The sequence below is a fragment of the Myotis daubentonii genome, chromosome 4 (assembly GCF_963259705.1).
Source record: "Myotis daubentonii chromosome 4, mMyoDau2.1, whole genome shotgun sequence".
In the NCBI taxonomy this organism is placed as follows: Eukaryota; Metazoa; Chordata; class Mammalia; order Chiroptera; family Vespertilionidae; genus Myotis; species Myotis daubentonii.
In genome coordinates this window covers 52,677,726-52,705,724 of record NC_081843.1, presented here as the reverse complement: position 1 = coordinate 52,705,724, position 27,999 = coordinate 52,677,726, and the positions used below count along the sequence as shown (strand labels likewise).

Below are 27,999 nucleotides of genomic sequence, written 5' to 3'. Positions count from 1 at the left end.
AAAGGAACTACTAGCCTGGCCAGCATTGCTCAGTGGTTGAGCATCAACCTATGAACCAGGAGGTCATTGTTCGATTCCCAGTCAGGGTACATGCCCGGGCTGTGGGCTTGAGCCCCAGTGTGGGGTGTGCAGGAGGCAGCCGATCTATGATTCTCTCTCATCATTGATATTGCTATCTCTTTCCCTCTCCCTTTCTTTCTGAAATCAATAAAAATATGTATTTTTAAAAAGGAACTGCTAATAGTAGCATGGGTAGGATTAAGGGAGTAAACTAGGGGTGGTACATTTCCAAGAAACTGCACAGTGAGCAGTCATTACTGTTCCTGGCAATAAAGGGGTGGAAGGCAGCAGTAGTTCCCAGAGCCCAGTGTGTGCTGGTGCTTTACAGGGGGAGCTTCCCAGCTGAAGCTTTGATCCGAGGAGATGTTGCAACTATGGAGGGAAAGGAACATCCTGATGTCTTTGCTTCTACCCTTGAATCTCTTACTGGAATCTAATGGGAAGCCCATCAGTTCTCCTCAAAGTGGCCTCTGAGGAGTCAGCTTCCTGAGGCACAGAGCAGAGCAGAATAGGTCAGAGAATACAAGAGGTTGGAGGGGACGCAGGTTGGCAAATGGAGAATAACTGTGTGTGTGTGTGTGTGTGTGTATTCATTCATTCATATCTACTAATAGGATACATATATATGTGGTTGGTATTATATTTACATGAGGTGCGATACATATATCTCTTTGTGGGAGATTCCAGCATTTGTATGTATTCTCACAAGCATAGCCACATTTACAAGATGCTTAAGTTCTAATAATTAGAGAATACTGCTAAACTGGTTAGAAAATAATTCTGGTCTAGACAGGAGACTTCACACGTGTTCTTTCACAAAAATGAAAGCATAGCAAACAGAATTTAAATACCCCTTCAGTTGAAATTCCTTAAAAGCAAAAGGTATGTCTTTCTGCCTTCCTATACTTAATAAACTTTTGCGCATTGTAGCATGTCTAAGATATGTCAGTCATTACAAGAATTAGTGAACCAGTTATTCCATCTTAACTAAATATCTTTTTCCCTCAACCAGAGTATAACTTAAGACAAATTCATGTTTTTAGGGAGACCACTTTTAGCACAATTACCTGAATGAAAAACATACTATAAATACTTTGAAATTATTCTTGTTTTTAACCGGTATCCATTCAGATGTACTCTAAGATCTCCTCATGGCTTTGTTTTATAATTTTTTTGGTTAATCCTTACGCAAGGATATTTTTTCCATTGATTTCCAGAGAGAGTGAAAGGGAGGGGGAGAGACATAGAGGGATTGGTTGCCTCCAGCATGCAACCCGGCCAGGGCCAGGGATTGAGCCTGCACCCCAGGTATGTGCCCTTGACCAGAGTCGAACCTGGGACCCTTCAGTTCGTGGGTTGACACTCTAACCACTGAACCAAATCAGCTAGGGCTGTTTAATAATTTTTTAAAAAATATTTTTTTTTATTGATTTCAGAAAGAAAGAGGGAGAGAGATAGAAACATCAATGATAAGAGGGAATCATCGAATCATTGATCAGCTAGCTGCCTCCTGCATGCCCCCCCATTGGGGATCGAGCCCACAACCTGGGAATAGAACCATGACCACCTGGTTCATAGGTTGATGCTCAACCACAGAGCCACACTGGCCGGGCTATTTAATAATGTCTTACAAAGCTACTTACATGCTTGTCATAAGAGCCTTATGAGACAGACAGTAGGGCATTAAGATCATTTCATAAATGATAACTTTGATTCTTAGAAAGGTTCAAAAATTTTTCTTTTTCTTTCTACTCTTCCATAATGAGATAATGAAATGAAGAAAGCTGTGAGAGTTTTCACTGAGCCATAAGCAAGATATTGCTTTTTATATTTACTATGTACCTATGATGAAAAGCAGTTCTCTTAGACTTTTTTGTTGTTTTTTTTGTTTTGTTTATAGACATAGGGAAGAGAATTATTATTTACTTATGATTCTTAAATAAGGAAAAAATTGTAATCTAGCTACTTTTATTTTACTTTGCAGTACAAATGTCCCCTGAAATTAGACTAAATAGTTATTTCCAAACTTTACCATTTTTCTCAGATGGTAAGATCTTTTCTCAGAAGAAAGATCTTGCTTCTTTCTTCTACTAAGAGGCTGGAGAAGAAACTCCCGTGCACTCCTACCAACAATTATTTTCACCTGTTCTACCCTCTGACTTTCCCTCTTGTCTCAGCTCTTACTCACTCGCCTCACCTGTTCTTAGATTTTTCATTTTCTGTGATTAACTCATTGTTATGCACTGCACGTTTGTGGCCCAGTGGGATGCTATTAAGAGGAGGGGCCTTTGGGAGGTAACTTGGTTCAGATGAGGTCATGTGGGTGGAGCCTATAAGGTGGGATTTGCGTCCTTACAAAAAGGGAAGGCGCACTCTCTGCCACGTGAGGAAGGGTAAGAAGGCACTTGTCTCCAAACGGGGTTCTCACCAGATACTGGCCGTTGAATCTGCTGGCACCTGCAGATCTGAGGTACACATACTTGTTTTTTAAGTCACCTAGTCCATGGTATGTAGTTAAAGCAGTTCCAATGAATATAAGTATCAACCTATTCCATCTCTTTTCACCTTCCTTGGGCCTTCGGTATGTCAATTTTCTCTAGTTTTAGAAAATACTGTTCTTTTCCCCCTACAGTCTTTCTTCAGCCACTCCTTCCTTATCCTAAATAATGGCCAAAGCTTTCATTAAAAGTCTTCCCCTTCAGTTTTTTAAATAGCTCATGTCTTTCCTTTTTTTATAAAGTAGCATCATTTATCTATCGTATTGTGTCAATTTTTCTCATCAACTACTCATTTGAAACCCACCAAAAAAGACTGCTATTCTACCCTGAATACCTTACTGAAATTGAACTCTTCAGTGTCTGAGATGACTTATTACTAGCTTCATGACCTCTTCTCAATCCTCAGCATATTTGAAACCTCTGCTACTTTTAGAAACTTCTGACTACTTTTTTATAGAAACTACCTTCTCCTTTGCTTTTGGCTTCTTTCAGGGTGCAGTCCTCTGTTGGTTCTTGTGTCAGTTATGTATTCCTGTGCAGTACACCACCTAAAAACTTAGTGTCTTACAACAGGGGTCGATTTCTCGTGATTCTGTGGCTCTGCTGATTTGGTCTGGGCTCACTCATGTGTTTGCACTCAGCTGACAAGTTAAGGGGTGGGCTCCAGTGAGACAGCTGAAAGGGCTGGTTTTAATGCCAGGCTTCTTCACATCTTCATGCTCTTAATGTAGTGTCTAAGCTGGTGAAGACAGAAACTTCAAGACCTTGAGGTCTGGACTTTATAACTTGCACACTACTGCATCTGCCACAATCTTGGTCACCCACACTTGGATAGGAAATGTGTGGGTATTAAACAGTCTACCATAGTTCCTAATGTTGGAAAACATACTCTGTTTTCTTTTTCTTTTTCAAATTGATTTCAGAGAGGGAGAGGGAGAGATAGAGACATCAGTGATGAAAGAGAATCATGGATTGGCTGCCTCCTGCACACCCCACACTGTAACCCAGGCATGTACCCTGACTGGGAATGCAATTGTGACCTCCTGGTCCATAGGTTGATGCTCAACCACTGAGCCATGCTGGCTGGGCTGTTGTCTATTTTGACTCTCCACTTCTGTTCCTCTTTAAATGTTTTGTGCTCCCATTTTCTTACCAGTCTCATAAGCTTTTGACCAATAATTATATTTGTCTCCAAGGATCAACACCTGAATTTGGGTGTCCCAAATTAAAAGATAATAAAACAGTATTTATCTTCATTCTTGACCCCACACTTTCACTTCTCTTCCTGAGTTTGTCCTGATCCATGACATTGCATTATCACCTGTGCTGTTATGCAAACTAAATTTTGGGGGTATATTTTCTCTTCTCCAGGGTCCAGTTGCTCATGTAGTTATGCTGACTATAAATCTTAAACCTTTGCCACTCTCATTTTATATACCAAGCTCTGTTCATCAGATTTCTGTATTATCTTTACTTGACTCTCATTGTAATGCTTTTGAATTTTGAACATTTCTTTCTTGACACAAATAATATGAAATTTACTTTGAAAAATGAGAAGTATGAATATGCAAAAATACAAAAGAAATTAATCATTCTCTTCTGTATCCTTGATACTTTGTCATAGTGCTCATATAACACATTCTATAATGTATTTGTCCATTGTGAATGTGTCTGTGACTGTGAGCTTAAATGTAGAGATCATATGCTAATATATTTGAATCAAGTAATGCTTGCTAAAATGCTTAGCAGATGAGGTTAGTGGATATAATGATTACACCAAAGATAATGTTCACATAAACCAATACAACTCGGCTGGGTTCACAATTAAATGAAGAGAGGATGGTTATGGAGAATTGGGGAATTGCTTATTTAGGTGGCTTTTCATAGCAAGGGTAGGATACATCACCTTCGTTGATTGATAAGTTTGATACGTGCCCATTAAAATTTTGTTTACCTATCTTGAGACTAAATTTGCAACTCCACTACTAATTTAGTCCTTTTCCAATCCCCCTGCCTTTCTAATTTGTTTCTAAGTAAAAGCTTTTATTTTTAAAACAGTTACTTTTCTTCATGTACTATGGTGACCAAAAAGTATTTCCTAAGGTCGCTTTCTTTGACACCTGGTGGTGTTGCTTGTGATGACACTGTGATCAGCAGGAGGCCTAGAACTTGGTATTGGAAAGGATTGTTCAATGAGAAACATACTAGTATTTGTCTTAATAGGAAACTAAATGAATGTAGAGGTGCAGATGAAAATAAATGCTAACTAATTTTCTTTAAATTATGAAGTACTTTTTATCCTTTTTTTTTGCTTTTGCCAAAATGGAAAAAGAATTCAATAAGGATAAATGCTAGAAAAGTCGAAAAGTCTATGAGAATATGATGAATAATGAAGTAAAGAAAAATAAGAAACTCCACAGTCTCACTTGACAGACTTAAAATGGTAAAAGTGGGGACATTAGAAGTAACGACTGTCTTTGCATACTTAAATTGTGATCCTCACAGTGCTGAGAACCTGTTACTAGCTTAGCGATGGAGTCTGAAGTGCATTTTCCCCATTTAGTTTTATCTTTGTTTTTAAAGTAATCTTTCTAAATACTGACTTTTTTTTTTTTTGGCTGCTTGGTCAATAAATTTATTACTTATTTATCTGAAAAATATTCATAGAAAATTGTGGCTTGCCCTGGTCTGTGGCTCAGTGTTTAGAGCAGTGGTTCTCAACCTTGGCTGCACATTAGAGTCACCTGGGAACCTTTTTAAAATCCTGATGGATGAGGCCCAGAAATCAGGATTTTAAAAAGATTCCCAGGTGATTCTAATGTGCAGCCAAGGTTGAGAACTACTGGTTTAGAGCATTGGCCTGTGCACTGAAGGGTTTCAGGTTCATCTAATCTAGCCACATCCCAGGTCCAGGTGCATGCGGGAGGCAACCAATCCATGTGTCTCTCTCATATCGAAGTTTCTCTCTCCCCCTCTGGTAATCACCATAGTGCTGTCTGTGGCTATGAGTTTTTTGTTTTTATTTTGCTTAATCCCTTCACCTTTTCTACTCAACTCCCCAACACCCCTCCCTTCTGACAGCTGTCAGTCTGTTTTCTGTATCTATGAGTCTGTTTCTATTTTATTTTTGTTGCTTTTCATCATCATTTATTCCCTCTGTGCCCTCTTCCATCTCCACCCATCCTCCTCCACTCATGCAATCACCATATTAATGTCTATGCTCATGAGTTCTCTCTCTTTTTTGATCAATACCTCCACCCTTCCCACCTCCAACCCCTCATGCCCAGCTCATTTTGTTCATTAGATTCCCCAGGTAGGTGAAATTATATGGTATTTGTCTCTCTCTTACTGACTTATTTTACTTAGCATATATCCATTCTTGGTGTTGCAAAAGGTGTTTCTCTCTTTCTCTCTCTCTCTTGGGCTCTCTCTCTCTCTCTTTTTAAACTGCTGAGTAATATTCCATTGTATAAATGTATCACAGCTTTTTTTATCCATTTATTTACTGATGGGTACTTGGGCTGCTTCCAAATCTTGGCTAGCCTATATAATAAAAGAGAAACATGTAAATTGACCATCCCTTCACTATGCTAACCAGCCAACCAGGAGTGAATATGCAAATTAACCCAACAAAGATGGTGGGTTAATTTGCATACACAGGCGCCGGGTGGAGAGCAGAGCGGGAGAGCCGGAGGGTTGGGGGGAGTGGCAGAGTGGGAGGCAGTGGGACAGAGACAGAGCAGGAAGGGAAAACCAAGAGCATGGGGAGCATCAGGAATTCTGGGAATAGTAGTTCTGGTGGCAGCCCCAGGACCAGATCAATACCCAGAGTGCGGGGAGCACCAGGAATGCTGGGAATCGCAGTTCTGGTGGCAGCCTCAGGACCTGAAGCAGAAGCCCAGAGTGCAGGGAGCACCAGGAATGCTGGGAATTGCAGTTCTGGTGGCAGACGGATTTCCTAGACATTAGAGCAAAGTGAGCCTGGAGCAACCTACTATTGTGGTGGGGGATGGAAGGAAAGCAAAGGTGAGAGACATAAGTAAAATCAGAATGTCTAGGAAAAATTAAAGGGAAGATATCCTAAAACTTCCAGGAAATCTCCACCAATGAAGCAAAGAAAAAATAATGCCTCTATTATTCTGTGAACAACAAATCAAACTGGGTTGGGGTCTCAGACAATTCGCTCATATGATTGCAAAGACCAACAGAAACGGATTAGAGAGGGCTCCCCTGAGGGCTCTTAGATTGGAGAGGGTGCAGGTCGGGCTGAGAGACCCACCCCCAGTGCAGGAATCTTCGTGTCCTGGGCCCCTAGTTATAAATAAAATACAATGAACATAGGGGTTGCATATATTCTTTCTAATTAGTGTGATATTCCCAGAAGTGGAATCATTGGATCATTATGCACTTCTATTTTTTATTTTTTTGAGGAAACTCCATACTGCTTTCCATAGTGGCTGCATCAATCTGCATTCCCACCAGCAGTGCACAAGGGTTCCCCTTCTCCACATCCTCAATAATGCTTTTTGTTGTTGTTGATTTATTGATGATAGCCATTCTGACAGATGTGAGATGATATCTCATTGTGGCTTTAAATTTGCATTTCTCTGATGATTATTGATGTTGAGCATCTTTTCATGTCTATTGGCCATCTGTATGTCTTCTTTGGAAAAGTGTCTATTTCAGATCCTTTGTCCATTTTTTAATTGGATTGTTATTTTGATATTGATTTGTATGAGTTCTTTATAAATTTTGGATATTAACCCCTTATCAGATGTATCATTGATGAATATGTTCTCCCATTCATTGGGTTTTCTTTTCATTTTGTTGATGGTTTCCTTTGCTGTGCAGAAACTTTTTAGTTTAATGTAGTCCCATTTGTGTCTTTTTTTTTGTTTGTTTTCTTTGCCCGAGGAGATATATCAGAAAAAATATGAGAGAGCCCTTTTCTAGGTGTCCTTTCTCTCTCTGTTTAAGGCCTGAGTTTTAGTAAGTGTGTATGGTACCAGGTGGGTACATGATTTATCAGGGTGATCACTTCATAAGGTGTACAAACATCTAATCACCATTGTATACCTGAAACTAATCTAAAATATATTTATGATAGATAATGACATAGCTTGTTATCATCAAGATAATCCTGGAGGAAAAAATTCTAAATGCTGCAATTTCCTAAAAATATTTAAACATTTATTTCTTTTGGAATTGGCTGCAAAGTAACTTTTCAACTCACATAAAATGGGTATTATTTCTGTGCAGTCAAATAATTTTTTACCATGTTTGACCAGTTACCACATCTACCAGATTTCAGTATAAATAATTGACTTTATGAAAAAACAAATCTACTTATGTAGGCTGACATTGGAAATTATCTTAATTTCTAAAACCATTTTTTAAAGTGGATTTCCAAACTTGTTTTGAGCAAGATCAATATTTGTGTAATAAGTTTGCTTTGAAATTGTGCTTTAAAAAATCAGTAATATTAATTGATGGTCATATGTAATATAGCACAAATTTAGTCCTTTAATTTGTTCTCTACCACAATTGTAGAAACACTATATATTTATATAGTATAGATATATATATATCTATTATATTTATATATATTATATATAAGTGTATATATAATATATAAATATATATAATATATAAATATATATATAATATATAAATATATATATAAAAATATTTCATAGACCAACTTAAAAGAGAAATGAGCCAATGTTCTTTTACTCTTACATAATAAAAAGATGGATAGTCCATCGAATTTTTAATTTTTGAGATCAGGGGAGGAAGTAATCGGTAGTTTTATAACATTCTTTAGATTATAATTTTCTTCTTTATAATTTGGAGGGCTTTTGTGTCACTAAATTTAGCTTGCTGGAAAACTTTCTTGGGTAGAGGACTTGATATGTGAGAAAGATTATTATCCAGCTATTATATCCCTCTGTAAATTTTTGGCTTATAATTTATTTCCTCACTCTTCTTTTTGCCTTTATGTTTATGCAGCCAGGAGTTCAAAGTAAAAATGGCATTCTCACATTTGTGAGCACTCTGAGAAATCTTGGCTTTCAGCCACTTTGCCAACAAAAAGCCTTCTTACTGATGAACTGACTACTTTTGTTTGTTTATCTTGTATAACTGTGGTGAATTAATTGCCTCAAGAGTTTTGACATTTTCTTCCTGTCTTGATTTAGTACCAGGATGTGTTAAAATGATTGTTTGATTTGGTACTACTCTGAGTGAAATGAAGTTTTTATTACTCTCAAAGCATAAAAACCATCATGTTCTTGGTATACCGGTAACCAGGAATTAAGGAACCATTTTACCTTTATTCCCCTTAAATTCAAATTATTTTAAGTGTTTTGCTTCACATTGTAAGCAGAATAATTCTAGTATAGTTACTTTACATATCTGTTATCACAAGTGCCAAAATATTTCACACCTACCTCATGATTAGATTCAGAGAGATAAATGACTTTTGCTGCACTCAGTGCTATCCTATTATGATTTTTATTAATAAACTTAGATTTTTTTTAGCAGGCTTGCAGGAACAATTTAAAATTTAAATTTTGACTAAGTATAGGCCTTTTAAGTTTTCTTTGATGTGCTTAAGAGTGATGTCAGGGGCTGTAATGTCAGACTCTGCTGTGGAATCTCCCTAGATCTTTTAATCTTGAAAACAAGGAATTTATAGTCAGATACAATTTATCTGAGGAGATACGGTTTGATACAAAATGCCTAGTATATATTTAAGTATATTTAAACTAGTGTCCCGGTGCACAGATTCATGCACATTGAAAGGAAATTAATTAGAAGAAATATTTTAATATCACTATTTGCATCTTGCTAATGAAAATAGGATCCTACTGAGTCTCCTATCTACCTACTACAGGACTTTTGTGAGGATCAAATGAGATGAAGCATGGGAAAATGCTTCACAAACATTTGGTTAAACTAAAATGTTTGCACCTGGCTATACAGCAAGTTGGGTTCCTGGGTTGGAGAAACTCCAAGGAGGCCAGTTGCTAGGGAGAGGAAGCTAGGTGTTGCTACGTGATGCCATTACTTGGTGCCCACAGCCACTGTTTTCAGGCTGGGCTGGGTTATGAACTGCATTTGTGCCATGGGGTCTTGGCAGCATTGGCTGAAATTTGGTGGGATCTTGCTCTGGGGTTGTGGCAGGGCCTGTGTCCCACCTGGGGAAAGCCAAATGTTGGTTTGTCAGCGCCAGATCTGTGCTGCCATTTATTTTTAAACTAGAGGCCCAGCGCATGAAATTCATTCACGGGTAGGGTCCCTAGGCCTGGCCTGTGATCAGAGCCAATCTTCTCCAGCTGCTGGCAGCAAGCCCTTCTACCCTTACCCCCACCACTGCTGCTGGTCACCCTCTGTGTGTGGAGCGACCAGCGGGGTGATCGGTCCCTAGCACCACCCGTGTCCGCCGCCACCACCCTGGTTCCCCATCGGCCAATCGGAGCCTGCTGGCTTGGGGGAAGGACCGAAAGATTGGCTGTTTCCACCTGCCTGCCGGCCCCACCACCACCAGTTGCCCTCTGTGTGTGGGGCGACCTGCAGGGTGATCGGGGCCCCAGCGCCACCTGCCTCTGCTGCCACCCATTCCTGGTTCCCTGTTCCCCATTGGGCAATTGGGACCTGTGGGTTGGGGGCAGCTCCTGCATTGAGCATCTGCCCCCTGGTGGTCAGTGCACATCATAGCCGACTGGTCATTCCACCGACCGATTGTCCCTCCATCTGGTTGATTTGCATATTACGCTTTTATATATATAGATAGCCAGTGCACGTCATGGCAGCTCATGCATTGAGCGTCTGCCCCCTGGTGGTCAGTGCACATTGTACCTACAGTGCATATTGTAGCTACAGGTCAGACAGGTTAGCCTTTTATATGTATAGATAAATTGCCAATTAATTTAAGAAATTTTAACTCACAACTGGAATTTATTTTTCATTTTTAGAATTCTATCATTTATTAAGTTGTGATTTGCTAAAAGCATAGTTTCGATATTTTGAATATGCTGAATACAGTGTATATTAGAATATTCTCCTAAAAATAAGCTCTCTTATTGGTCAATTTGTCCTTACCTGCTAGTTTTTAGTTTATAATTAAAGATTGTCAGTATTTCTCTTGATATATTATAAAATTACCAAGGATTTATGATAAATACCATATATCTCATCTTGTAAAGTAGGTAATGTTTACTAAACTATAAGTCTCATACAAATAAGATTAATTGAAATGCAAATGATTAGTTTCCTTTGATTTGGTAGGTATTTGTGAAACATGACCTTGTAAAATATGTGCATTTTTTCTAAATGTTGTCTTTTTGTTATGTCTCTGTAAGAAGTATAATCCAACAGATATTTATTTAATATCAACTATGTCAAGGGTGGGCAAACTTTTTGACTTGAGGGCCACAACGGGTTCTTAAACTGGACCGGAGGGCCGGAACAAAAGCATGGATGGAGTGTTTGTGTGAACTAATATAAATTCAAAGTAAACATCATTACATAAAAGGGTACGGTCTTTTTTTTTTTTTTTTAGTTTTATTCATTTCAAACGGGCCGGATCCGGCCCATGGGCCGTAGTTTGCCCACGGCTGAACTATGTACTAGTATGTGTCAGACATTGCAAGGCAGACAAAGCCCCTGTAAGTGTGCAGCTTACCTTTTAGAAGGAGGAGATATAGGAAGGTAAATAAATGTAAAGATGATTGTAAGTTAATATTTCTATAAAGGAAACATGGGAAGTGATGATGTCCTTGGGCTTAGGAGTTTATGCAGCTCCCCTGTGGCTCCACTTGGGCACTGTACCTACAGTGTAGTTTGTAACAGCCAAAATATGTGCGCATGTGTAGTTTAGCATCCCCTTCAAGGTCTCCAGGGGTTCAGATTCTCTGCCTCAGCAACCCTAAGTCCACTTCCATGGCCTGCCCAGATCTCTTACTTATCCTCTCAAGGGTAGACCATCTGACGGGTAGCTAATAGGTGGCTGTTGGTGGGACATGTGGATGCACTTTGGATATGCAAGATGGGATGTCTACAGGCAAATACCTGCTAGGCTTTTGAGGGATAAAATGGAATCATGAGTGGGAAGGAAATAAGTCAGGCTTGGAGTGTGAGTCCTGGAGCAGACTTTTCCTATATTGCCATGTTCAAGTGCAGACCTCTTGGGAAATGAATAATGGACTTCCCAGGTTGTTAGGGAGGTGCATTTTTGTCCAAGTGATGGGATAGAACATGTTATATTTAATAGTTTGTTTACTCGATATATAACTTTTACATATTTAGATATGGGATACTTGGCCCCACCAGTGTTACTGACATAATATAGAAATAATAGAGGCCCAGTGCATGAAATTCATGCACGGGGTGGAGTGTCCCTCAGCCCAGCCTGTACCCTCTCTAATCCGGGACTGCTGGCTCCCAACCACTCACCTGCCTACCTGCTTCATTGCCCCTAACTGCTTCTGCCTGCCAGCCTGGTCACCCCCAACTGCCCTTCCATGCCAGCCTGGTTGCCCCCAATTGCCCTCCCTTGCTGGCCTGGTCACCCCTAACTGCCCTCCCCTGCTGGCCTGGTCACCCCTAACTGCCCTCTCCTGCCGGCTGTCTTGTGGTGGCCATCTTTTGACCACATGGGGGTGGCCATCTTTGACTATATGGGGGCAGCCATCTTGTATGAGGGCATCAATTTGCATATTGCCTCTTTATTATATAGGATAGTACTATGTTTTGAATTCTATTTTAGATAGGATGGTCAGATAAAATTGTATCTCTTCTGAGGAGATACAATTTGAGTCAAAGACCTGGAGCATGAAAATGACACCTATGCAAGAAATTACAGAGATAAACAAATTCTCGGTAGAGTGACTTTATAGTACAAATGTACAGAAGTTCAACATCAACAATAACTGGAGCCTTAGTCTGTATAAAGAATGAAAATATCCCTTCAAAGGGAGTGTGGAGCAAGATAAGGAAAGAAATCTGTAGGAATGAAATTATGCCCTAGCATGCTATGGAATAGTGTTTGCATTTTATCCCAAGACCTATGTGACACTATTGGAGGGCTTTAACCAAAGGAATGCAAGGTTCTTAATCACAGATCTTTGAAAAAAAAAAAAAAAAGATCACTTAAAATTTTCTCCTCATGCATTCATAATATACACTGAGTGGCCAGATTATTATGACCACCTGATGTTTGTAGGCAAATTAGCTATAATTTCACACTGAAGTTGCTAGAGGGCCAGACCATTATAAATAGGGAAGCAGGTTGTTTACCACGACAGTAGAAGTGATTTTTTTCTGAAGATGTGGGTAAACAACACGATTTAACAGCCTTTGAATGTGGGATATATTTGAATGTGAGTGGCCAGATTATTATGACCACCTGATGTTTCTAGGCAAATTAGCCGTACACTGCATCGAACGGGATATGGAAGCCAAAGACCTGTTCGAACACCTTTGCTGTCTGCAGCTACCAAGATAAAATGTCTCCAATTCGCACAGGAACACAAGGATTGCACAGCCGAGCATTGGAAAAAAGTCATGTGGTCCGATGAATCACGTTTCCAGTTGCATCATGCAGATGGCAGAGTGAGAATTTGGCAGAAACAGCATGAAAGCATGCACCCCACATACATGAGTACAACCCTTCAAGCTGGTGAGGACAATGTTATGGTTTGGGGCATGTTTTCCTGGCATGATTTGGGCCCTTGAATTCATGTGGAACAACGTCTGAATAGCACAACATACCTAAGTATCATTGCTGATCAAGTTCATCCTATCATGTTGATGGTGTATCCCAATGGAGATGGCTTCTTCCAACAAGACAATGCGCCATGCCACGATGCTCGTATTGTGCAGGAGTGGTTTCAGGAACATGAGGAAGACTTTACCTTGCTTAGGTGACCCCCGCAGTCACCAGATCTCAATCCAATTGAGCATTTGTGGGACGAAGTTAAAAGAGCCATCAGGCAGCTGGTTCCACAACCATCAAATCTCACAGAACTGGACAGTGCTATTCATCAGGCATGGTGTCAGATTCCTCACATCACCTTTCAACATCTCGTGGAGTCGGTGCCAAGAAGAATCACTGCAATATTGAAGGCAAAAGGTGGCCCAACGAAGTACTGATGGGGTGGTCATAATAATCTGGCCACTCATGTTCAAATATATCCCATGTTCAAAGGCTGTTAAATCGCGTTGTTTACCCATATCTTTAAAAAAAATCACTTCTACTGTCGTGGTAAACAACCTGCTTCCCTATTTATAATGGTCTGGCCCTCTAGCAACTTCAGTGTGAAATTATAGCTAATTTGCCTACAAACGTCAGGTGGTCATAATAATCTGGCCACTCAGTGTATATATGAGAAGAGGATAGAAGCAAGAACTCTCCAATGACCGTTACAGTGGTCTAGGGGTTAAATAATGTCTGCTTGGCTTGAGTGGTGGGACTAGAGATGGAGAGAAAGTAGATAATTTTTCTTTTGGAAGTAGATCCAACATTTCCTGATGGCTTATATGTGGGCAAAGAGATAGAGAAAAGACTCAAGAATGACTTAAGATTTTTGGTTTGAGAAACTGGATGGATAGTAGTTACACTTGCGGAAATGGAATACACTGTGAGAGGGACACATTTTTGGTTGCAAGAACAGAGTTCTATTGTGAACATAGTTAATTTGAGGTACTATTAGACAGACAAATAGATGTCAAACATATAATCATATATCCAAGTCTAGAACTCCAGGGATCAATGTGGACTCTCTGTTTCTTGAATATACCACACTCTTCCAATGTCTCAGAGCATTTGTTCCAGCTAAGCTTTCTGTCTGGATTATTCTATTTATTCTCACCTTAAAGGCCAGTCTATCTAAATTATTCCCTCCACATTTATTCTCAGTCTCGGTATTGTTTGTGTTTTGTATCTTTTTTGTAATTTGCAAACTTACTTTCACTGTTTTCTCTCCTTAAGAAGAGCTTTGCTTCTCTCACCTTCCAGCCAATGTCTAGGACAATACCTGTCACTTAATAGATATTCAGTAAATACTTGAGGGAGTGTCTGAGCAGGGTAATGGTTTGCTTAAAAGGAAAGATAAGGTGTGTGCATAGATGGGAATAAGAGATGATGGATTCCCCACTTCCCTAAGGCTTGAGGGATCTTCAGTAGGAAGAATAGTTAATGTTCAGTAAGCACTTATTGTGCGTTAGGCACTGTGCTAAGCATTTTATAAAAATCTCATTTATATTTAGAACCACTCTATATGGTAGCTACTGTTTTTCTCTTGATTTTGCAGCTAAGGAAGCTGACTCAAAGAGGCAGAGTTGATGAAAATCACACAGCCATATTTAAAGCCCAGTAGTTTGATTCCACAGCCTGCTTTCTTAACCACTACACAGTACAGAAGGCTCATGCTGCAGTGCCTTTGATTATTTAGTTTCCTTATGGAGCTATGGAAAAAGGTTCTGATAAAGTCCATGGAATTGGCTGCAGTACCACTCAGCAGCCTTTTGCCAGTGTCAGGCTGTAAAGATATCTTCACTGGCCCAACAAAATGACTCCACCATATACTTCTTGAGGAAAGGACAAATTTCGCTCCTTACAGACCCCACCAACAATACAGTGGGGAGAGGTCCCCAGGAGCCAGGCCCTAACCCACTTCAACTCACAGACAGGTCTCCTCCTTTCCAGCTAGCCATGGGTAAGGGAGCCAGACCCGCTCAATAGAGACCCCAGGTTCTTAATGGCCAAAGTGTGTGGGGGTAGGGAGGAGCAAGGGTAGATGCTAAGACTAAAAGGAAAAATCTACAAGTCTCATCTTTTTTTGCTCTTTAGGGATAAAGGTGCTTTCTGTTCTTCCTTTCTTTCTCCTGTTCTTATTGGTCAATAAACTCCTAAAAGCAGAGTCTAGACTTTGCTCTCATTTTAATGAACCCCTTTGCCTTTTACATTCTGTATGTTAAACTGAATCCCATCAGGAAAGGGGTAAATCTAAGACATGGAATTTATGGATAAATAATAAAAATTTTTTGGGTAAGAATTTGGTAGAACAAATTGACCCTAAGTATTTTCCTAGCTGATTATTTTTAGTCTCTCAGTTCCCAGAACCTAGAAGAGTCTGTATCAGCATTTTTTCACTTATATCAGCTGCACGTCTGACTTTGAGTGTGTAACTGTTGGCTCTGACAGTTTTATTTTTTTAAAAAATGACATTCTAACGTTAAGATGAAGGAAAATGAGTTGAAAAATTTTAATATATGTACAGAGAGTTATGCAGCCTTTATTTCAATTAATAGTATACTAATAGAAACAGAATGTCATTATCTAAGTAGGGAAATTGAGTAGACATTAAATTTAAAATACAAATTAAAATTCTCTACAAAGACAGGATAAAAGTATACCATACACATATAAAACTTTTTTTTTTTAACTTGCAAATGTAATGAAATATTTTCTAAGGTGATAATTGGAATTGTCTGCAGTACCACTGCAGAAGACCCATTTTGGGAGAAAAGAACTTCGTGATTATTTAAAATTAATTTATAGAGTGTTAAAATAAGTATTCAATTACTAAAAAACGTCTCAAATGAATGCCAGACAGGCAGACTACTTTGCATACTTAGCAACAAAGATTTTTTACTCTAATAATTTTAATGACAAAGCTGATCAAATTCTGAATAATCCTTGGACTCTAAAAATATGGCACGCCTGAGATTTGAATGGAACAAATGTGCTAAGCAGGCTAAGCCAGGTAATGAAGCAGACTGACTGTGAACTTGTTGATAAAAGAAATGTAGAGATAGCAATTATTTCTCAGTCTGAATAGTAGAAAAATTATAGTCCCTGACAATCATTTTATGTTCTGTATTGTGGCATTTTGTTAATTATTCCTACTTAGGATTATATGTTGGGCTTGTGGCTTCAAAATAAAGGCTCTGAAATGTCATATTGTCAATATGTTCAGAAACTCATCTGTTTTAGGTGTTAAATCTTTGTGGTGAGAAATGTTTAGAAGTCTGCATTTAAATTTTTGCCTTTTTTTTTTTTTTTTTTTTTTGCTGCTATTACACTGGATAACCACTCCCATACATTTGACCTTGATGTGGATAAAGCTTATATTTCCACTATTTCTGGAAGCTAAATTCTCAAGTTGGACCTACATGGCATTGGCTCTTGTATCCAAATAACTTGTATTAGTGAGTTATCCTGTATTTGTTTAAGGCAAAAGTAATAAAGAAAAAAATTCTAAAGTGAAAATGATGCATTAAAATATCTCATTTTTAGCCCTAGCCGGTTTTGCTCAGTGGATAGAGCATTGGCCTGCAGGCTGAAGGACCCAGGTTCAATTCCGGTCAAGGGCACATGCAGGCTCAGTCCCCAGTAAGGGGCATGCAGGAGGCAGCCAATCAATGATTTTCTCTCATTGTTGTTTCTATCTTTCTCTCCCTCTCCCTTCCTCTCTGAAATCAATAAAAATATATATATATTTTAAAAATCTCATCTTTAGAGAACTCTTTTTATTTGAATTTTGAACATTGGGAAGACCTATGAGAACAGAATAGTTTTGCAGCCATATTTGAAGTATTCTTGTAGATGGGGCTTTTTCCCTGGAGAACTGAATAAAATCAAAGTGCAGTGCTTATTTACATCATACTCCTAATCACTGACTTACCTGCTTGAGATTCAACTTGAAATACATCCCTGTACCCATGTAAAGCCCTTTGGAGAATAACTTGAGGGAGATGTGCAGCCATCCCAGAGTGCTTTGGCAGGGACTGATTGGCGTAGTTAATAACAGCCATCTGCACCCCCTGGCAATCCACCAGGAAGCGTGATTATCCCTGCAGCCCGGCAGACTGGGGCTAGTTGTCTTCTGCAGGTGAACAAAGGGGAAGCTGTTGCTTTGCTATTTTGTTCACTTCATTTAAAATTGCTACCTTTGTGACGCCCAAGTAATTCTAAGTTTTAATATTTTAAAGCTGTATTTAAGCTTTATTTCCCATTATTTTTATAGCTCAGGTCCACTATTATACCTATTCATGGCTAAACATGTTTTTTTTTATTTTTTAAAAATATATTATTATTATTTTAGAGAAGAAGGGAGAGGGATAAAGAGATAGAAACATCAATGATGAGAGACAATCATTGATCAGCTGCCTCCTGCACGCCCCCAATGGGATTTGAGCCTGCAACCCAGGCATGTGCCCTTGGCTGGAATCGAACCTGGGACCCTTCAGTCCACAGTCCAAACTCTGTCCACTGAGCCAAACCGGCTAGAGCTAAACATGTTTTTACAAGAACATAATGTTTTCATGAAAGTGGAGAATACTCTAATAATGCCTAAATGTTGATTCCTTGTGTTTTGATGATTTCTTTAAATTAAAAAAAAAAAATTGGTAGAGTTACTATGGGAAAAGGGTAACTTTGTCATGTATTATCTAGTGAAAATAAATGGTCTTGAGATGGAAGTATGAGTCATATTTTAGACTATAGAATATATATATATATATATATATATATATATATATATATATATATATATATATATAAAATTTATATTCGGGCAGGTATATAAACCATTTTACTTGATGACAACTTGAAAGTTTTATGATTATTTTTTCACCAAAAAGGATTGTTCGAAAGCTTTAGATTATAATCTAGTAAATCCTGTGAATGAAGCACAATCTATAATTGATTAACATAGCAACCATTTGCTGAAAACAAAGCATAAAAAATATAAACTATTTAAAACAAAGTATAAACTGTAAGGAGTGAGAAATCTTTAGGATTAGAACTGGAAATTTAAAATAGAGTGTTACAACCCATTTTCTTCCAGTTAATTAAAACTGTCAGTTGCATGACAGTCAGTCTCTGAACTTGAAAGAGTCATATGCATCACTTTAAATTATTCTATTTTGGGAGGCACTGTAATTAGAAAGGACACAGTCTTCAGAGTCAGGAAGATGTGGGTTCAGACACTGGTTCTGCCACTTGCTGTCTGAGTAACCTCTCTCTCAGAACCTCAAGGCCCTTGGAGTGTTGGCCCCACAATCACCCACTAGTTCACTGATTCACTGGGAAGAATCACATAACTTAATATAAATTTATACTCAAGGCTAAGAATTATTCTAATGTAGGATACCTGCCAGAACAGCAGGAGCAGCCAAGGAGAGGTCAAGCACAGGCTTCCTTGCCCTATTTATGCAGGAATTGTGTGGGCATGTCTTTCCACCTACACTCTGCAGACATGTGTGGTATGTCATTGCTCAGGAAATCATACTTGCATCTTGGAGTCCAGAGTTCTCACAGGTTGCTGATCACATAACCTTTCACATGACCAGCCATGGTAAAGACCCCAAACCAGGTACCAGGTGCACAGCCTCATTCTTCATGTTTACTTTAAACATGCTGACATGTTCATCTGCACTTCTCACATCGGGCACATAGACTAGCGTTACTCGGTAACTTTTGGACATTCCAGTAGCTTAATTTTCTATTTGACTAAGGCTCATCATCATGACTCTGAGGATGAGTAGAAATGGGGTGACACGGACATGTTCTGCTAACCCTTTCCTCACAGTTACTGTGAAAGATAGCCAAGGTGTCATTGTCCCACAAACCACTTTTATTATGGCTCTCCTATCCTAATTAACCTTCTGTCTCCAGTGTCAGCCCTTTTAGAGTATCTGGGATATACAAAACAATTTATTGAGGTTATAGGGAGCGAATTGTCTGAGACCCCAACCCAGTTTGGTTTGTTGCTCACAGAATAATAGAGGCATTTTTTTTTTTTTGCTTCATTGGTGGAGGTTTCCTGGAAGTTTTAGGATATCTTCCCTTTAATTTTTCCTAGACACTCTGATTTTACTTAGGTCTCTCACCTTTGCTTTCCCTCCATTCCCCACCACAACAGTAACTTGCTCCAGGCTCACTTTGATCTAGTTCTAGAACAGCCGTTCTCACCTGTGGGTCGCGACCCCTTTGGCAGTCAAATGACCCTTTCACAGGGGTTGCCTAAGACCATCCTGCATATCAGATATTTACATTACGATTCATAACAGTAGCAACATTACAGTTATGAAGTAGCAACGAAAATAATTTTATGGTTGGGTCACAACATGAGGAACTGTATTTAAAGGGCCAGAAGGTTGAGAACCATTGGTCTAGAAGATCCGTCTGCCACCAGAACTACGATTCCCAGCATTCCTGGTGCTCCCCGCGCTCTGGGCTTCTGCTTCAGGTCCTGGGGCTGCCACCAGAACTACTGTTCCCAGAATTTCTGGTGCTCCCCACACTCTTGGTTTTCCCTTCCTGCTCTGTCTCCGTCCCACGGCCTCCCACTCTACCAAGTCCTCCAAGCTGCCAGCTCTCGCTGTCTGCTCTCCGTATGGTGGCTTGGAGAGCCAAGTTCCCCAAGCCACTCCACTCTCTGCCAGCTCTCCTGCTCTGCTCTCCTCCCAGCAGCTTGGGGGAGCAACCGAGGGAGCCACGTCCCCCCCAAGCTGCCAGCTTTCCTGCTTTGCTCTCCGCCCGGTGCCTGTTTATGCAAATTAACCCACCATATTTGTCAGGTTAATTTGCATTACCATGCCTGATTGTCTGGTGAGCGTAGCAGAGGGACGGTCAATTTACATGTTTTTCTTTTATTATATAGGATACTAGTCATAGACCAAATGAGACTTTACATATATGAAATTCTTCAACTTTAGGATAGTTCTACAATTTGATATGAATTGGCTTTCATAGCACTCAATGTATCATAGAGTAATATCATAGATTAACACATTTCGTACTGCTCAGGAGTTTTCTTGTGTTTCGCGCGCCATCTGTTAAGGACCGCTCATGAGTGTTCTCGTTTTTTCATGCCCATGGAAAAAGGAGCGAATCTAGATACTTATGTAAATTTTGTTTGGTCCCTCTTCATAGAGGAAAATGTTTTACACAGTACCATACGTTAAAAAAGTACTAGGAACTTTAATTGTTTAATTGTTTTTGTAAATAAAAATGTTATAATTATTGAAAAACAACACCTAAAGTGCATTATGATGATTTAAATAACGTGCAGTTTGCCCAAAAACGTGCGGTCCCTGGCGTATGTCTTAGAGATTTCCATGCGGTACGCAATGTGTTAATATCTAAGAAAAAATGCATGTCCTTGAGTATGCTCCAATTTCAGTTGAAGGACTCTGGAAACCTTAAAGAATTTTTAAAAATTATATGGTATTTATTCAGATTATAGATGTTTTTTCTATTATTTGATCCTTCTTTTTAGTTACCTGAGATGACTTACATATGTATATAATTTAGACTCAGAAAATTATTTACTCAGTTTTATTTTAAATGCCATGTTCTTTGGTCTCTCCAGCACAGTAAAAGCTAAGCACTGTCACAGGAGACAAAGATTGAGGTTCTTATCCCAGCTCTCACTTAAGTACTTCTGTGACCATGGAAAAGGGTTGTGCAAAAGCTCTGCTGTTGTATGTATCCCTAGTTTATTACTTAATAGTAATTAATTGTCTGAATACACAAAAATTTGTTTGTCAGTTCTGGTTTTGCTGGACATTGGAATTTTTTTCTAGTTTTTGGCTATTATAAATAGAGCTGCCACAAACATTTTTGATGTCCCTTTGTGGATACATATTTTCATTTCTCTTGGTTTTATATCTAGGAGTATAATTTCTGAATCATAAAGTAGATATAAATTGTCTTTCAGAATGGCTTGTACCATTTTACATACTCACTAACTGTATAAGGACTCCGCTTTTTCTGTATTCTTGCAATCTTGTGGCATTGTTAATCTTTTTAATTTTAATATTCTAGTATGTATGGAATAGCATCTAATTGTTATTTGTATTTGTATGTCACTGAAGACTAATGATGATGTTAAAAATATTTTGATATGCTGATTATCTATTTTCTTAAAATTTTTTACCCAATTTTTTCTCCTTTTTTAAAAAAATTCTTCATTGTTGAAAGTATTACGTAAGTCTCCTTTTCCTCCCATTGACCTATTCCCAGCCGTTCCCACCCCCTAGCACATACACTCACCCCCTGCTATCTGTGTCCATGGGTTATGCTTATATGCATGCATACAAGTCCTTTGGTTGCTCTCTTAAAACGCCCCTAACCCCAATTTCTTAAAGTTGGGTTGTTGTTATCTTATAAGTTCTCTATATGTTGTACATACAAATCACTGTTCTCTCAGATTATAGTTCATCTTTTCATTTTTTAAAAAGCGATGCCTTTGAAGAACTAGTGTCTCTAATTTTTATGAATTCCAATTATTTGTTTATTTTATAGTTATTGCTTTTTGTGTCTATCAAAGTCGTCGCCTACTCACATAGTTGTGAAGATATTCTTCTGTTTTCTTTCAGGTCCTTTATAGCTTTAATTTTGTATTTAGATTGAAAGACTGTACATATAAATTGTTGTTTTTTGAAGTCAGTTGATCTAACGGAGGGTGATGTTTGAATGTTTGTCATATGGTGTTTCTGAGGGTAAAGTACTTCAAATGGCTGTCCAGGACATTTCAACCCACAGTTAGGGTGGCTTTTTACGTCAAGATATTTATTTACTTATTACAACTCATTCTATAGATCATAATTACATTTCAACATGTGAAATGGGGGAATACTACATTTTAACATTAATTAAAAACAAATCCTGAATAAAATATATCACTTGGGATTTTTTTCCTTCTCTGACTCTTTCCCTGCATAACCCAATTTTTCCGTCTCTCCCTTTCTTCCTCCCTCCCCCTTCCTTTCCCTCGCTTCATTTGCTTTTCCTTTTTTTTTAAAATCTCTATGCCTTTGTAACATGATGGCATTATATGGTTTAATATATGAGATTTTTTAGATGATAAACTGTTCCCTAAGCAGTAATTAGTTCTTGAGATTGGATAATGGGTTGCATCACTGGTCTTATATACCCTAGTTTCGTTTATTACACTATAGGAAATTACTTAGGCAAGATATGGGACTACATGCAGTGTCATTAACAGCTATAACTCATGCCAGTTCATATGTGGAAAAATTAGCTCTTAGTAATGTGGTTTGGGTACAAAAAGAATTCTCTATGATCAAGAGGGAATTGGAAATTTTGCATTATAAAATGAAATTCTCTCATGTACTTACGACACAGCTCTTTTGAAATGACAAATAATAACATAGTCTAAGCTTTATGGGGAGAGAAAAGTGCATGCTATGTTCTAGTTACAGGGGCACCGTCATTTGGACAGTGAAGATTTCTGATAGAAGTTTGCTATAATGTAGATTTTAAAATCCTATTGTGTAGTAACATATCTTAGATCTGTTTTATAGCCTCCTGATGTTACAACTTCTTAGTGTGCTGTTGATTTAATGGTTTGAAAGAAGTATCCCCTTCGGTCTGTTTTCCAATGCCTCAGTGCATCTTATAGGAAATGTACTCTTACTTGGGCTAAAAAACTGTTTTTTTTCTTTGCCATAGGATAAGAAATGGATTCTCAATCATGAAGATGTCACATTGGGTGAATTACTGGGCAAGGTATGTAATCAAGTGAAGTAAATACCTGACAGTCTTTATAGTGATTGCAAACTCTGTAGAGTCTTTATTTTCCTCCAGCCCTTCTTATGTTCCGGCACACAACAAGGCACCTTCCACATTAACCTGGAAGAGCACAGTATCACAGACCATCTGGATGGTCACTGAAATAGATGTGTGAAAACCTTTGAGAGGTTTAAAGATGATTTTTGACTTTTAAAAACTATCATGTGTAACCAGAAAATGAAAAATACTAGTACTGCTCTTTGGGATTTCAAAACTCTGTATAGAATCACAGTATATAACAACATTGGACATGTTATTTTACCTAAATATTGTATGAACAAGATACATATTTCAGTATAAATATTCATTTTGTAGCTAGCTCTATTAATGGTTAGAAGTCTAGTTGGAAGTTTCTTTCAATTCATAGGCCATTTGAAAGTATTATATCTAACAATAATGGCAAACTTTTGATAATCAAATGGACTACTTGCCAATTTATTGTTTATTTATAATTGAGTTCCAATGGTAAATGTAAACTTCTTTGTCAATGGCTTAATTAGTGATGTTTCCATTAACTATTTTGAATTTAGTTTCATAATACAAAGTGAAAAAATAAAGTAAAATCAAGATATTTTGTGAAAACTATCACTGATACATTTCTGAGTTATCAGTATTAGACTTAAAGTTCAGCATATTAAGTGAAAAATGATTATTCATTACTTTTTTGTTTTAAATGTAAACATGATGAATTGACAAAATGTTTCCTATTTTTTTTAACTGTTACATATTTTAAGAAAGTACATCCCTGTTGAAGTGATCTACTTCACAGGATTTTTATTAGTATTTTAAAATATCTTTTCAAAATGGAAGCATGAAAGTACTCCTGGCTAGCAGTTTTTATTGGCTGCAAATAATTATTTAGGAAGTAATTTCTAAAGCATTTCAAGCTAAAAGCATTAGGTGATGTGTTTGTTTCCTCTGTTATATGCTTGTCATTCTTAAGGAAATATTTCTTCTTTCTGTTACTTTAGGTCATTAACTCAGTAGTACTGATTTGGCTAAAAATTATTACAAAGAAATTAAATAAATTTCCATGAAAATATAATTAAATAATAAATCATCCAATTAAATCACTTACTGAAATATCATGTGTTGAAGAGGACAGATTATTTTTAGTACTTGGGAAAAAACAAAAATATTTCAATTATTTTTATATTTAGTTGAATATGTGAAATAATAGTGTATCAGGAGGAATTTTAGCCTCTATTTTATTTGTAAGGGTATTTCAAAGAATAGTTATTTTTCCCAGTGACAAGGCAGTAGCATGATGTCAATTTCAAAAATATTTAATCATTTTAATAAAAGACTGCAACTTTAATGATAATGGTATAGCTTCATTTCAGCTAATATTTTAAATAGAACATGATTTGTCATTTAATATTTTCACTGCCAATTCTGAATAAATACTTTTAATGTATTGTATATTAGAGGTAAAATAAGGTTGAGACAAGAATTCTAATTTTTTGAGTACTATACTCTTACTAGACAGTTCTTGATGTATAGTTGGTGTCAGTAAATATTTACTCAATCCTCAGTGAACAATGCCCTTTTGGAGCTTTTATTCTGTCTAGCAGGGGAAGGCTGATAAACAATAAAAATAATAAATAGTAAATTTTATAATGTTAAAGGGTGCTGAGTCCTGTGGAAAATACTGGGAGTTTAGGAGTGCTATAAGTAGAAGTTGCCATTTTTAATAAGGAAATTCGGGTAAGCCTGATTAAAATTGTTACTTTCAAATTAAAACTTGGAGAGAAGGGATTTAGCCATGTGGACATCTTAGAAAGAGGGTTCTAGACAGAGGGAGTAACCAGTGCAAATTTCATTTGAAGAACAAGGGAGATCATTTGGCTGTAACTGAGTAAACAAGGAGGAATATGATAGGACAGGAAGTCAGTGAGTTGGTGAGGGTATCGGTCATGTAGTGCCTTGTAGGCATGCTGGTTTGCAGCTGGGAATGATCTAGTGACAAATTTATGATTTGGGAGGGAGAGATGAGAATTGGTAGAGTAATGTCATTGAGTAGATGAGAGTAAATTTAATTTACAATGGAGAATTGACTTCACTAAGAACACAATAGTTCATTTTTATAACAGCAAGGAAGATTGGTAGGTGGGTAGGGTAAATGTGGGGCTGAGAGCCTGAAAGTTCTCTTTACTAGTAGATTGCTTCAGTTTTCTCAGTGTACTAACAAGCAAGATTATCAGCTAAGAATAAGGATGGAGGGAGGAAGAGTAGGGGACTTAAGAAGAGAGTAGAAGGGGAAAGCCATTATTTAGAAGAATGAGAGTGTGAATTTTCTACAGAATTGTAATATGATTATTGAGCAGCATTAAGGAGGTTTGTGTTCATGAATTTTTTAAAAAAGAATTCTTTAATGTTGAAAGAATTGTGTTCATGAATTTAAAGTGAATCCAGTCAGCATGGTTGTGGGCTTTCTTCAGTCACATTTGGCTGCCTAAGTGCAGAGTTAGTAGATTTGGGTTGTGGATTTGACAAGGGAGTTGTACAGATTAAGAGGAACAAAATGTTGGCAATGTGTGGTAAGCAGTTGTAATTATTATTGACCATGGAATTTAAGCTGAATAAGGAAGGAAGAAAGGATATTAAGGGGGTGATGGACAATGAATAATAGAACTTCAAAATCTTTAGATTCTTACAGGGTGAAAGGATTTTTGTGGTCTAGGTAATAGAGTAAGTAAGTTAGAAACATAGAAGCCAGCCAGAAAACAGGATGAATGACATAGATATTATAGAGGAGTTGCATTATTGGCAATGGCAAAGTTTAAGGTATTATCCTAGAAATACTTCAAAATAGAAGATCATTGAAAGAGAGATGTTAAAAAAACAACAACAAAACAAAGTTGAGTTTGAACTGTTGTACAGATTTTTGAGTGTCTATTGAAATTGCCAAGAATTAAAACGAGAATAACACAGGGTATAGTGACCAGGAGCTCAAATTGTCTGTAAATGAAGCAAAATCTTTTCAAATTCAATAGCTTATAGCCATAGTAAGGGACAGTTGTTCAGTTGGTATAAAGCTTCAGAGCCGGGTGGTTTTTTTTGTTTTGTTGTTTGTTTGTTTGAATTTTGTTTTAGGAATGTAGGAGGAAAAATGGTTTTAAAATATTAACAAGGAACTAGTAAATACTTTATCCCAAATCTGGGCAGAGGGAGTAGGCTTGAATGGGGGAGCCATGCCTTAAGTTGAGAAGACAAAAGGAAAATCATCTACTATTTGCGTATTTTCAAGTGAGAACAAAGTTTCTATTGGAACAAGAAGGTGAAGAGAATGACCAAAAAATGCATGGAAGATAAAATTTTTATAATGATGAACCATGGATTCCGGAAGGCACAGTAAAAGTTGGGGATAGAAGGGGAAAATTTTGATATAGACGGTTGAATAGGAGTCTACAGAATCTAATGAAGACTAAGAAGGAGGAGATGAGGATTAACCTAGGACCAAGATATTATGAGGAATGGCATGAAAATAGATAACAGACATAATATTTAGCCTCATGGACTTAAGGTCAGTAGCAGAGATGAAGTTGTGCCTGTCAAATGAACTTAAAAATTAGTTAGCGTTTTTTCTGATTGGAGTTGGGGGATGGTTTCCATGAAGGATGAAAATGTAGAAAAGGCATGGCACATATTTGGGGATCACTAGGTGCTTGAGTTTAGGACATGTGTAACAGTTAGTCTATATTGTGGAGCTAGACAGAGGCTGAGATGGTGATGGTAATTCAAGGATGAATTTTGACTAAGGAAGTAAGTTGTCTCTTGGAAAGAATAATCTGGCAGCTCTGTGGTGGATGAATTGAAGGAGTGAGTAACTGACAGATCAGTTTAGGTGATAAACTTAAGGTTTTGAATCAGGGTGACCTTTCTGAGATGTAAGGCAGAAGACACAAATATTGCACAGGTAGAATCTGAGTGCTTGCAGAGAGAATTAGTGACGGTCCTAGTAAATGAAAAAGGTAATTTAGTTAAGAAAAGTCTGAGTAAAACATTAAGTTTTAAACAAGTTCAATTATAAGTGCTTCAGAATCATTCAGATAAGTAGAGCCCCAGCAGTAATTGTGCATATTAATATCTTCCCTCAGCTCTATCTATGATATATTAATGATGTGATAATGGGGGAACCTTGAGAATAACAAACATGGAAGGATATAAAAGCTCACATTTTTCTTTTTCTAACTTATCATAAATGTGTATTATGTTGAATTTATAATCAATCATTGCTTTTAAATATTTAAGAGTTAAATATTAGATTCAATAACAATTTATTATCTTAATATTTAAGTGTATTAAAGTTTAAACTAATTTTAAAATTAAGTAAAATATTAAGTAATACTTAAAATGTTCAAAAGTATTTTATTTTTTAATAATGTTAAATTATTTATTAGTAACATGTAAAAAGTATATACCTTGAACTATTGGTTAAGAGTTATATGGACCTTAGAACTCAGAAAACTCAATAATGAGTAGACTCCTACTTCAGCTACTTCTTGCTCAACAAGAATAATATTGAAGCTTATTATAATATAACTAGATGGCTGGTGCATGAAATTTATGTACTGCAGGGGGTGTCCCTCAGCCCAACCTGCACCTTCTTGCAGTCCGGGACCCCTTGAGGGCTGTCCACCTGCTGGTTTAGGCCCAATCCCCCGAGGGTCATTCCGCCAGTCATTCCAACATTCGGTTGATTTGCATATTAGTGTTTTCTTATACAGGATGCTTGCATATTATTCTTATTCTTATTCTTATTATCAACACTAATAAAAGAGAAAAATGGTAATTGGCGTACGAGCTACCCTTTTCATTGGCTAATCAGGG

At 37.6% G+C, this 27,999-nt stretch overlaps 1 protein-coding gene across 10 annotated transcripts in view; it reads left to right on the top strand.

Moving 5' to 3' along the window:
• The window catches only part of FER (FER tyrosine kinase), a 293,802-nt gene that overhangs the window by 164,460 nt on the left and 101,343 nt on the right, over window positions 1–27,999 (top strand). For all 10 annotated transcript variants that reach the window (XM_059693942.1, XM_059693943.1, XM_059693946.1 and 7 more), the window contains one exon: window positions 23,047–23,103. In XM_059693942.1, coding sequence (XP_059549925.1) covers window positions 23,047–23,103 — 57 coding nt within the window. The remainder of the gene's footprint in view (window positions 1–23,046; window positions 23,104–27,999) is intronic.